The sequence below is a fragment of the Acanthaster planci genome, linkage group LG11, assembly GCF_054643075.1.
Source record: "Acanthaster planci isolate LZ-2023a linkage group LG11, COTS_SCS, whole genome shotgun sequence".
NCBI classification, from domain to species: Eukaryota; Metazoa; Echinodermata; class Asteroidea; order Valvatida; family Acanthasteridae; genus Acanthaster; species Acanthaster planci.
The window spans coordinates 14,751,459-14,763,944 of record NC_141787.1 but is presented as its reverse complement, the minus strand read 5'-3'; the positions used below and the strand labels follow the sequence as shown (position 1 = coordinate 14,763,944).

Sequence of the window (12,486 nt, the reverse complement as noted above, 5' to 3'; positions counted from 1 at the left end):
TGTACGGAAACTGACTTTTCCAGCAATTATAGAAAAATTATTCGATTTGTTAGGGGGCCGGGATGTGACGATTTTTTACAGGACATGAGTTCCGACAAAGCAGCCCCACCAGTCATGACAGTGTCGCTGGTTAACAAGTACGCATTTCTCGCTGAGGGCGGTGGGAAACACGGGTTACCAACCAAATTGCAGACGACGCGGAGTTTGACCCAAGGAAAACGACTTCGATGGCGACGTTCAACTTCAAGAAAAAGCACTTTCGACGTCGGAGGAAATCTTCCTCAGATGATGAAGAGGGAAACAAACCCGAGGACGTGAGGTTTGTTTTTCTGTAAAAGATTTCGGTTCCGTTGGTTGTACTTTCAGAACCTTACAAATGATTTCTTGTAAAAACATGTCGTCAAAAAATACACACAAGGAAGTGTATTGACCAGTTCCGATATTGAGAAAAAGTTCCTAAAGTTTTGGATCTTCATTTTCGTCATCTTCGGTTTTTATAAATTGTCTTGCAGGACCATATTGGAGGAGACCAGAGAAGCTCAGAAATTCAGACAAAGGCAACATGGTGTCAGGTATTTGGGTATTAAACATGATGTTGAATTAATGTCTCGAAAAGGAATAGGCCTAGGCTACTTCGAGATCTAAGTCACTAACTCTGTGATACCCCGTGTGACTTAGAGGAGACAAGGTTTACATGGCGTCGTAATGCTATGGGGTTTTGGAATCGACTTTTTGTGGTGAAATGGTTCACAGCTGTAAGAAAGAAAGTATTATTTTCCCCTGTCAGCAAACCTGCTTAAGCTATATCTCCTAAAAGGGGATAACAAACATTTCAGAGCATGAGATAGAGTATTTTTGAAAAAAAAATGAGATTTTTGCTCACCAGTTTCTCGCTTCCACCCGTTGACTGTCGCTCCGTTCATGCCGTTCGTGTTTATCAGACTGCGCAGGCGTTGAGCCCACCAATGACTGCGCTAGCTCTGCATCTTGGCTTGACCATTTTCGGTGGCGGGGAATAACATCACACATGGCGCAGCACGTCGCGCGTCTCGCCTGATGTGTATTTCTAGGTCACAGCAGCAGCTTGGATGGTCCCAAGATGAAAGCAACACAAGATGTCATCTCCCGCCACCGAAAATGGTCGAGCCAAGATGTGGAGTAAGCACGGTCACTGGTGGGAAAAACGAATGCGCAGTCTGTACAAACGGCACGAAAGGAGTGACAGTCAACGGGTGGAAGTGAGAAATTGGTGAGCAAAAATCTCATTTTTTTCAAAAATACACCGTCTCATGCTCTGAAACGTTTGTTACCCCCTTTTTAGAAGGTATAGATTAAGCAGGTTTGTTGACAGGGGAACATTTGATTTAATAGCTTTCTTTACGGCTGTGAGCCATTTCACCACAAAAAGTCGATTCCAAAACCCCACAGCATTACGACGCCATGTAAACCTTGTCTCCTCTAGGTTACCATGGTTACATGGAGTTTCACAGAGTTAGTGACTTAGATCTCTGGAAGTAGGCCTAGGCTAAATAAAAAATAGGCCTAACGTTAGATTGAAGCAGTGGATATAGATCTCTCTCATAGGACAACTGCGTAAGAAAATTACAATTGGGTAGTCAGCATCATTAGGTGCGTAATGTGCAAAGTGTTCTTTACATGCACATGTGTTGAGCTAGCTAAATGCCCTGGAAATACGGCACTGCCAATGCAATGGCAGAGAGATTTGACGTTCAAAATGACAAGAATGCATGTGGCAATCTGTAGGAAGTAATGTCATATGAGAGAGATTATTGGACCGTGAACTGGTCCTGCCGACAATAGCTGATATAGTGATATGGCTTTGCTGTTTTACCAGCTTGGCAACCGAACAAGCACAACGAGTGATTTAGGATTAGGAGACTAAGCTCAGACATTTTACTGTGATAAATTTTCACCCGGTTCCTTGCTTATAGAGTACCGATGTATGACATCATTTTGAGCCAGGAAGTACATGTGTACAGTGCAAACGAATCAGGTATGCCCTAGCCCAGGTTGGACGTCGTCTACATTGCATTGTAAATGAAGACAATGTCCAACCTGGGCTGAGGTGCGCCCATGTGTTGGTTCGTGCACTGATGCCTAAGTTGAAGGTTTCAAGTCCCCAACAAACACTCTCTGTGCATGACCAATCCCGTGCTGGTTAGAAAAACAGTCCTGTATCCACTGCCTTAAATTTATTTATATATGTATTTTTCTCAATTCTCTTGCATATTCATCATGAATGTATTACTATTCAATGCCACGTGGCAGCTATATGCATCTGAGTATCTGAGCCTCTCCGGTTCTTATCAGAACCACACAGACTCAAAAAGAGATATTGTATGGTGTTTACCGCAAGCTTTCCATCTTAGTCGTCTGTCACCATGAATAGCTTGAAATCCTATATGCATGAAATTAGCTCTAATCAAATGTTCAGAGCATCGTATCACAACAGAAGTAGAACTAAAGAAGCTTTATTAAATTTTTAAATACCAATTTTGTAAAGAACATCCTAACCATTTTTTAAATTAAGTAACACCGAAAGGCCAAATTATGTTAATATTTGCTTTCAGTGCGGCGAGTCTTGCAGTTGGGAAAAAATTCAGCAAGGAAGAAGAAATCGATGTAAGTAAATATCGGACGTTAATCAATCATGGCAAACTGGCAAATATGCTTGTAAGTTAGTCTTTTTTAAATGTTTTAGGAATCTTAAGCTTTAAATTTGATGACATAACGATTATAGATTAACAAGTTTACACAGTGCGTTTTATTTATGAATCGTTCCCTCTTACATCTGCTATATTCATAGAATGATCCCTTCAAGCTCCGTACCGGTGGAATGATTAATCTCAAAGAGATTAAAGACAGAAATCGGGACAGGTAAGCCGTAGCAGAGACCGTTTAAAGGATAGATGGAGAGACTGACCAACAGTGGCCGTCCAGACTGTCTGTCTTGGTTCATTACACATGCACCTTCTGCATGTGTATACCATCACTACCATTACAGAGGGTTGTGGTGTCACCATGCAAGGCTAACTCTGAGTACGCGTGGTTCTGAATTGAACTGGAGATACCTGAAGGAACCATAAAATTGAACTGGAGAGAACCACACATACTCAGAAAGAGATATCCTTGCATGGTTCTACCGCAAACCTCTACAATTTGCTTGCTAACTTCACTGTCATGAAAAGCTTCAAAGCTTGCATGTACTTCAAACCACCCCCCCGAGAAAAAAGAAACCCATGCAATCATAACCCCCCCCCAGGAAAAAAAACTAAAACACCAACAACAAAAACAAGAATGGCAGAGTAAGTAGTACAGAAACAAGTAAATTTATTTCCCGCGTACAGAAACAATGTCGGCAGCATTCATAACAGATCAGTTTATTTCCTTGGTTATTGCGTCCTTTGCCATCGTCACAGTGTCTTTGAATATTTGCCTTAAATTGTGGAAAATTTCAACATAATTGTGGATTGCTTTGACTCTGACATCTGGATTGGTCTTCACACTGCATCTCGCAGATCAGATGAAGATTCCCGAGATGTTCTAAACATGGAGACTACCTTTGCAGCAGAGACCAACAGGAGAGATGAAGATGCCGAAATGTGAGTTACGCCAACTTCCAGTCTGATTTGATTTAATCAAGCTGTTGACAGACACAGGAATGCATGAAATGCAAGTGTAGGCCTCTCTTTCAGTGTTTCGCTGTCATGTTTTTTGCCTACCAGTGGCAAGTAAGCCATAGGGCTGCGCCGAATATCGGAATATTTGATTGATAATCGAATATTTTTTTTCGAATTTGAATGTTCAAATACAGAATTTGTGAAAAGGAAGGGAGAATTTTCTTTTGTTTTAAATGAGAAAAATTGCACTATGGAGGTTTGCTTCAAGCAGATTCAAATGAAAAGCCACAGAAATGTTACAACGATTCAAAAAGTCAATTATTCATTAAAAAATTTAAAAGGAATAGAAATTTTCAACAGGACAAGAAGTATTGTTCGTCTCTTAAATCTTGCTAAATTGTGGCTGGAGATACTCCTAGATCTGAGAAGCTATTGTATTGATTATAATGTACAATTGTGTGTGTTAGTGCAACTTATTTTGTACATGGTTTGTTCCTCAACAATCTGCTGGTTGGTACGATCAAATATTCAGATATTCAATCGTATTGAAGGTCGATTATTTGAATAGTGAATTATTCAAATTGACTCAGCCCTAGTAAGCCAGTCAATACAAAAAACGGAAGAATAATTCCCAAAGTCATGAAAGTGTTAAAAGGATGCACACCCCTATTGAAATGCCAAATTATAAACACTACTAATTACTAAAATGGAAATATGACTCCCTATTTCAGCAGTGGGACCAATGTACATGTTGAGGCCAAATCTGAGACCAGTTAACGGAGATATTTCTGCAAACTTTTGCCACTCATACGAATTATAGGTGTACATGAAAGTCGTCAATACAGAAATACAGAATCAAGTGTTCTGGCAAAGGCTTTTTTCATCCCCCAGTGGGAAACCGTATCAATTCCGGCAGCTGCGGAGTCAAGTAATTGCATTTTACAAAGCAAGCTCTTAATTCCGGGGTACAGGATGAAGTACATTGAAAATGAGCTGGCCAAGAAGAAAGGCAGAGGCAGCGGCGAGACGGAGGGGAAAAAGAAGGAGGAAAAGTAAGGGGTTGATTTTCTTCTCACTCAATATTTTTAACTTTACATCTGCGGTTCAATTTGTACAACAGAAATCTCACCAGAGTCTTGTTGTAAATCTGAAGTGTTCTGGGCTGCAGTTTTTCTCGCATCAAAAAGTATTTTTCTTTCTCCTTTTTATACATATCTGGTGTTTGATAATATCGCCAAGGTTATCTGTGTCCTATTTCAACAAGTTGAGGGCTTTAATGCATTTGTTTTTGTACCATACGCTATCAAGTCTTCAGCATTTTCAGTTGCAAAAGGGGTGCGAAAGAGAGAACAGTGTTTTTTGTTCGGGATATAACTTTGATTCTGAAAGGAAGAATTTGTCCTCTTAGACTGAAGACTGCCGAGGATAAGTTGTACGAGCTGCCGGACCACCTGAAAGTTGAATCCAAGAAGAAATCGGAGGAGATGCTCTCCAACCAGATGCTCTCCGGTATCCCGGAGGTGGACTTGGGCATCGAGTGAGTTACAGTCGATTAGAAACCTTTTAAGATGTAATTTATCGATTGTACTTCACAGTCCTGTTAAAAGGCAGCTCTTAATCCGATGGTGTTGGTGTTATGGCACCGCGGGAGGGGGGGAATCTTGAGAAACAGTGACGACGGCAAATTGAAGGAAGTTGTCTGCTGAGAGTGTTGAGAACTTAATTCAACTTCAGTTGTAGAAAATGCTGGAGAGGACCTAAACAGAGCTATTGACATCATGTTTGTTTAAACCCTTTCCTTCGCTGTGTGATTGTCATGGTTTTTGCCAACCATTGATCGGCAAAATAATGAACAAAGTCTTAAAACATCTCACGCATCTTTCAAAAGTCCAATAACAAGTTTTGTTTAGACTTTTCAAAGAAATTAAAAATACATAAAAATGCCTTTCTCTTTAGCTCTAATGGAGACAAATTTGAAGTTCGTGGCCAAAGTTGTTGCTAATCAAGGTCGGACTTCTCGCAACTTTGGCTGCTCGTATAAAACAGCGATGGATGGTTTTTAACAAGAGCAAGATCAAAGCGCATCATGATCGAATGAACAGTGCCCTCTGTCATCAAAGGATGTCCAGCTGACTCCAACACCCCCTCCCTTGTCAATTGAATGTTTGAAACTTATATGACCAGCAACACCCGCCACCTCCTTTGAAAATTCCTTGTCACTCTGCCGTCAGACTCTGCCCCACGAATGGGGATGCTGACGTTTCTGCGTACTCCCCTGTTGAATTTTGTAGTGCCAAGATAGCCAACATCGAAGCCACGGAAGACGCCAAGCAGAAACACATAGCGGAGCGGCGGAACAAGAAGAAAGACGTGACCTCCTTCGCTCCCACCAACATGGCCGTCAACTACGTCCAGCATGCCAGATGTAAGAAATAACCTCCGAAGTTGGGTTGAAAGTGTCGGCCGTTTTGAGTAATGGCAGACTGGTTCCATTTTGGTGTCACTGAAGTTTGACTTTGGTCGTTGCGTGGTTGCAGAAGCTGTTTGACAGCTAAATTTGAAGGTTGGCCTGTATCCTGAGTATGACTCAGGCTAACGCAACATACACTTAGAATCTTCAGCTCTAGAACAGCCTGGAGTCATTTTGCCATCCTCACTCATTCCCAAAAAGACATTGACGATGGTCTTCCTCCAACTTAGCTATGCAAGAGTTTGCCCTGCATCATGCCCCCAGCAGCATTGTCTTTAGTCGGGAGAAGCCAAAAATGATGTAAATTTCATATCGGATTCAGTTTACCCAATGTAAAGTTAACGTTTAGTTAGTGTCAGTCCATCACATGTAGCTTTCCAAGATCTGCAATGATATTTATTTTTAAAAAATACTGTAAAAGGATCAGAAGTATTGGCACAGTGGATGTACCCCTCTTTTTCTAGACATGCATGAGGAGTTGAATCCACCCAAGCAGAGGATATCCAAGGTCGAGGAGCCCAAACCAAGGCCAGTCGTCGTCGGGGATGCAGACGGACCTGCGAAACGTAAGCTGCCAAATCTGTATTGAAAATTGGATACTTGTTTTGATCTGCTGTTCACAGTCATTAGCCGATGCAGCACGGAGGACAGGTGTTTCAGTCAAGTCGATCGCAAATTGATTTCAAGTTGTCCACTGTCAAATTAGTTCACTTTTCTGTCATCCATCTAGTTAGTAAGAGAATTTGAACAGTCAATTCTTAACAATTTGATTTTCTTGTATTCCTCCAAGCAGTAGCCCAGTCACCGCCAAGACGACCAAAACGCAGCAACCAGGAGAAGGCCACAGACGATTATCACTACGAACGCTTCAAGAAGCAACTCCGGCGATACTGAAGGTGAACGTTGTGTTGGTCATTTTGATCATTTGATCTGTCTGTCTGTTGCCATGTGATTCCGACCGGATCATGCCGTCACGGTCACGTCTGTGCATTTGGCAGTGGCAAGGCTGCACTTACATGTATAGCGCCCTCTGTCAACATGTTTCAACTCGGATAGCCTGTTAGTTCAGTGAATCGATCACTACCTGCCTCGCGCTGGCACAACCACAGAGCATCTGACCAAGGAAGTAAAGCAATTTTGAAATTTGTCGTCATTTTTAAAGTTCGTTGGCGTCATTCTAGCACTCCAGTTTAGCAACTGTGTTCAACATTTAACCAGTGAAACTTTGGTGAATTCCACATCTCTGTGGCAAATACTTTTATGCCGTACGCTTGATCTCCCACGGGTCGTTAATGTCCTGGATATAACAAGCTGGATTCTTGCCTGAAGGATATACTGTCATCAAAGGCAACCCCACCGCGCCGAGGACTAGACCCCTGGGCATGTCTTCACGGAAGCCTCTATCCAGCATTTCACCTGTCATGTGCAAAGCAGACTGTGAAATGACTTTTGAGATTGGAGACACTTATTTATCTGAGAGGAGTGAGATATTAATGTATGTAAAGGCACGGGCGTAAATCCCGGGGGGTGGGGGGGACAGGGACAGGGTGAGCACAAAATTTAAAGCGAAGTTGGAAATATTGTCAGATTGTCAGGATATCCCATTGACTAAAATGTTTGCAATATCACCAAAAAGGGAAAGCAGTCTGAAAAAAGCCATAAATATGTCTTCCTAAGGTAAGATTCTGCATGAATTTGATACACGTTAGAGACGTACATCTTTATCATGTACATCGCCTCTAAATGGTGTATATGGTGCCACCCCCCCTCACTTTTCAAATTTCCATGGCTGGGCAAAACGTCCCCTTCACCTTCCCCAAACCCCCCCCCTTGCCACTGTCATGCCAGTGTGTAAAGGGGTCAGGTCCCAGACCTGCTTACGTAAGATACATGAACGCAGTGTGTATGTAACAGTGTCTCCAATTTTATTTATTTCGGTCCTTTTTTCATGTTATTTTAGGAGGTCTGTTGTTAGGGAATGATGGTGATTAGCTGGGAAAGGCAAAACTGACTATATTATGAGTACTTTATACCTACAGTATTTATGGAAGCTTAGATACACTTGTCATTTCACATGGCACAATTTCAAAAGCCCTCTGTCTGGCACCAGCCTCATATCGCAGGTGTTTCTTACCCTGCGTACTCCATTCCAAGCAATTTGTAAATTGTACAGAGTTTGAAACTGCCAGTGGCTGTCATGAAATCTACTCCATGCCCCCTCTATTCCGTTCTGCTCTGAAGTTTACATAGTCTAGGCAAAACTAAACGCCAACAAAGCGAACTTTGTTTAACCGGGTAACGACTTGTTACGAGTGCTTGTGAGTTTGTTTCTGCATTCAATTGGGGACCCTGAACAATAGAGGACAATAAGGTCCCCGATTGACAGAGGGTCCCCGATTGGCAACTGTGTACAAAACATATGGGTGGTCCTCTAAAAAAGTTAAAGTACGAACAATAGAGGAACAATAGGGGGTCCCCAGTTGCAGGCAAATACACACTTGTGTGCATGTGTCTAGCTCGGAGGGCCTGTTCTTGTTATCTTCAGGTATAAATGTTTCTCGGTCTTCACCCACTTTCGAATGAATTACCTGCAGTGGCAAGTCAGGCAGAGAGCCGCCCAACAGCCTTGACTTTTGAGTTTCATGCCAATTAGAGATCTCTCCCTGAAGGGTGCCGAGTGCTGAATGCGTTTATCGTAAAGACGCCTTTTCAGGCTGAAGCCAATTGTGGCCACAGCGGAACGAGACTCGGCATCAGAACCCATGCCAAACGGTGCAGAAGATTGCAGTGAGACGTCAATTAGCGTGGCTACAAAAGACTCATGAATGCCTTACCCTTTTCGACACCAGTCCAGCTACGTGCCATCCTACGTTTGCAATAATTGGAGCGTCGACCCAATCGTCAACATCAAAGCCTTACCGCCGGCAGGAGAAGTGAACCAAGAACATTAGTTCCACGGCACTAGCCAACGTTTTTGGTTGATTAAATTTTAAGTGTTATAATTTTGGAAACTATGCCAGTAATTGGTGAGACCTTTGTTTGTCCAAAGTGTGGTGCCCTCACATGACGCCTTATTTGTTCAGGTTCACTGTGAAGCTACGAAGCCTGTATTTCTTCGTGGAAAGTAGTTCAAAGGGAAATAAAATTTTAGGACGATTAATGGCCGCTTTAATAAATCATGCTTACTTCATCTTCTCATAAAATTCTCCTTGCACAAAATATCTCAATGATTCATTTTATGTTAATTTTTCGTCGTATTATTATTTTTTTTACTTCACGTGGTCTCGGCTGAGCGATTTACTGAGCTCATAAATATTGTTCCCGTACATTTGGCCTGTAACATCATGGGTTGTTTTTTGTTAACATTTGTTTCAACAGCTACAAGCTGGTGTATTTTTTCCCTTTCAATTTTTTCTCTTTACTGTGTTAAATGCTCCCTGACTTTTGAACCGAGGTTAAATTGACATGTGACACGTAGTCCAGCCGTACAGATTAGGAAAGTGGTAGGCGTTTTTTAATCAGTCACTCTCATTTAACATTGTAACAAACGGTGACGCGTGTAACGTGGCGCTCTTGCGTGCATCTCGTCCGAGCAGTTTATGGAAAGAGTTGCGACATGAGTGTCTGGTGGATTATGCGTCAGTGCGCATGGACAGCTAGCGCAAAATAGCTACTGCCGTATCGTACTGCACACGTATAATGAACAGGCCATTCATGTTCCAGAGGTCCCACTTAGCGCTATTCTGTACATGTCCGTCTGCGGCTTTTGCTGAATCCACAGCGAGCTGTTTTCTCGTGTAACGCGGTCTTAACAGAACAAAATGAAGCACGGTGATCACGCCCCCTTTCCCACTCGAGGCCCGTGTTCTCTTGCGGCCCCCTCCCCTTGCTGAACTTGGAGCTTGAAGCAGCTAGATAGAACAAAGCTTTGTGTCGTGAAGCCGTGGCTGTCACCTCAAGAGCTTCCTGAACTTGGAGCTTGAAGCAGCTAGATAGAACAAAGCTTTGTGTCGTGAAGCCATGGCTGTCCCCTCAAGAGCTTCCTGAACTTGGAGCTTGAAGCAGCTAGATAGAACAAAGCTTTGTGTTGTGAAGCCGTGGCTGTCACCTCAAGAGCTCTCTGAACTTAGAGCTTGAAGCAGCTAGATAGAACAAAGCTTTGTGTCGTGAAGCCATGGCTGTCACCTCAAGAGCTTCCTGAACTTGGAGCAGCTAGATAGAACAAAGCTTTGTGTCGTGAAGCCATGGCTGTCCCCTCAAGAGCTCTCTGAACTTAGAGCTTGAAGCAGCTAGATAGAACAAAGCGTTGTGTCGTGAAGCCATGGCTGTCCCCTCAAGAGCTTCCTGAACTTGGAGCTTGAAGCAGGTAGATAGAACAAAGCTTTGTGTCGTGAAGCCATGGCTGTCACCTCAAGAGCTTACAGCCCCAAGATAAGAATGATACCCCCAGTGAAATGGAGCAACGTTATATACTTCAAAGCCTTACACTTACACGCATAGAGGGGCCTTATTTTGCTAGAAACAAAGCTTTGTGTCGTGAAGCCATGGCTGTCCCCTCAAGAGCTCTCTGAACTTAGAGCTTGAAGCAGCTAGATAGAACAAAGCGTTGTGTCGTGAAGCCATGGCTGTCCCCTCAAGAGCTTCCTGAACTTGGAGCTTGAAGCAGCTAGATAGAACAAAGCTTTGTGTCGTGAAGCCATGGCTGTCCCCTCAAGAGCTAACAGCCCTAAGATAAGAATGATACCCCCAGTGAAATGGAGCAACGTTATGTACTGCAAAGCCTTACACTTAAACGCATATAGGGGCCTCATTTTGCTAGAAACTTCAAAATACTGAAGGGATAGCACGAAAAAAAGCCGACTGAATCAAACATAGGCATAATAAGCTATCGTAGCTTCAGCTGGCTTCATCATCCAGAGAGAGAGATGAGCCACGAGCTAGATCAACTGAGGTCGCATTTTTCCTAGCAACAGGGGCTGGTGGGAATTGCACTTGGCTGGTTCACAAACAACTATGATTTTATGAATGCTACTGTCGCGTCGCTACCAACAGAATGAACACTCCCCACCAGCATGGCTCTTTTCAACCGATGAGGGGGTGCGTCTGCTCAAGGTGCATATTCAGTCCCCCTCCCCGTCGTCAAATTTTTTGTCAGGAAATAAAAGCGGTAACATATTCGACGTGGTATTATCACCCGGGGAGGTGAGGAATTTATACGAGTGAAAAAAAATTAAACCATTTTCCGGAATAAGAATCCACTTGTCTCCCCCCCCCCGAAATCTGGATACGCCTTTAGTCATTTCTCTGATGAATATACAAAAGCAAGGCGACTTTCAGAGGGCCAATCTTTATTGTATGCGATTGAAGAAATACACAGTTCCACTAGCTGTCCGCTTTCTTTAAAGTCTGGTCGAAGAGTAGGCCTACTTTTCTCAGAACTGTAACTTTGTGTTTACTGAGTAGCCTCAAATTATTAATTGTCATGTTAAGTCTCGAGCTTGGTCAGCTTTGATGCGTCAGAAAAATGAAAAACTAGGTCTGGTCATGGCCTCCATGGTCGATCTTGTTCACGCAAAGGCCAGCAGCTGGTCGTCTCTGTCACACAGATAGGTGTCCCCCGGCTCGTCGTGTCGGCCGCCTTTGACGGAGTACCAGATATTCCAATCCCTATTCCGCCCGTCGCCATGGTGATGGGCCCAGGTCTCGAGCTCTCCAGTTTTTTTGTTCACCAGGGCAGCCAGATCCGCTCTGCCTCGTGACGATCGGCCACGTCCCCCCGGGGGAAGCAAGTCCCAGAGTCATGACCAGCCGGCGATTCGGTCACGTCTGCTGCTGTCTGGATTTGATGGCAGTCCGTATAAGATTAACCTGATTGGTAGTAGGAGTGAAGACATCATAGAAAAACAAGTCATTTACGAAATGATTACTATTGCTTGCGGTTAAAGGGTCCGTACCAACCCCAACCCCCATTTCACTGCTGTTAGACTTCAACGGACATTCTCCGTAAACGCCCTCGTGCGGACATGAATCAAACTGAAACTGCTGGTCTGGATAGGCGCCTTTATTCTCAAATCGAAGAATGGCAAGGAAGAAAATCCCAGTTGCTGTGAGAAGACTGGCCGGACAAATAACAAGTAATATCAACATACATGTATCTTAAGATTATCTCGTTCTGCTCGCTTAATAGTAAAAAAATATTTGGAGATAAAGATGGTCGGAAAAGATCGAAAATTGGTGATAGCATAAAGTAAATTAGAAAAGTCTCCAGTCATGATCTAAGGATTATTTGAATTTGCTATACAGAATCAAGGGATACGACTCTTTTGTAGAATGGTTTCGGGAGAGGGGAAATCACTGAGGTGGGAACTTTAGTGT

The 12,486-nt window shown here is 43.2% G+C and overlaps 1 protein-coding gene across 2 annotated transcripts in view; it reads left to right on the top strand.

Moving 5' to 3' along the window:
• Positions 1-162: 162 nt before the first annotated feature.
• The window catches only part of c9orf78 (chromosome 9 open reading frame 78), a 71,612-nt gene continuing 59,288 nt past the window's right edge, over positions 163-12,486 (top strand). Inside the window, exons 1-10 of one of the 2 annotated variants that reach the window (XM_087143206.1) lie at positions 163-319; positions 513-572; positions 2,592-2,643; positions 2,828-2,898; positions 3,540-3,623; positions 4,613-4,693; positions 5,050-5,178; positions 5,933-6,066; positions 6,576-6,677; positions 6,905-7,007. In XM_087143206.1, the coding sequence (XP_086999332.1) occupies positions 228-319; positions 513-572; positions 2,592-2,643; positions 2,828-2,898; positions 3,540-3,623; positions 4,613-4,693; positions 5,050-5,178; positions 5,933-6,066; positions 6,576-6,677; positions 6,905-7,005 (906 nt within the window). In that variant the 5' untranslated portion in view covers positions 163-227 and the 3' untranslated portion in view covers positions 7,006-7,007. Of the gene's footprint in view, positions 320-512; positions 573-2,591; positions 2,644-2,827; positions 2,899-3,539; positions 3,624-4,612; positions 4,694-5,049; positions 5,179-5,932; positions 6,067-6,575; positions 6,678-6,904; positions 9,452-12,486 lie in introns of those variants that run through there. The other variant, XM_087143205.1, reaches the window with a different exon arrangement.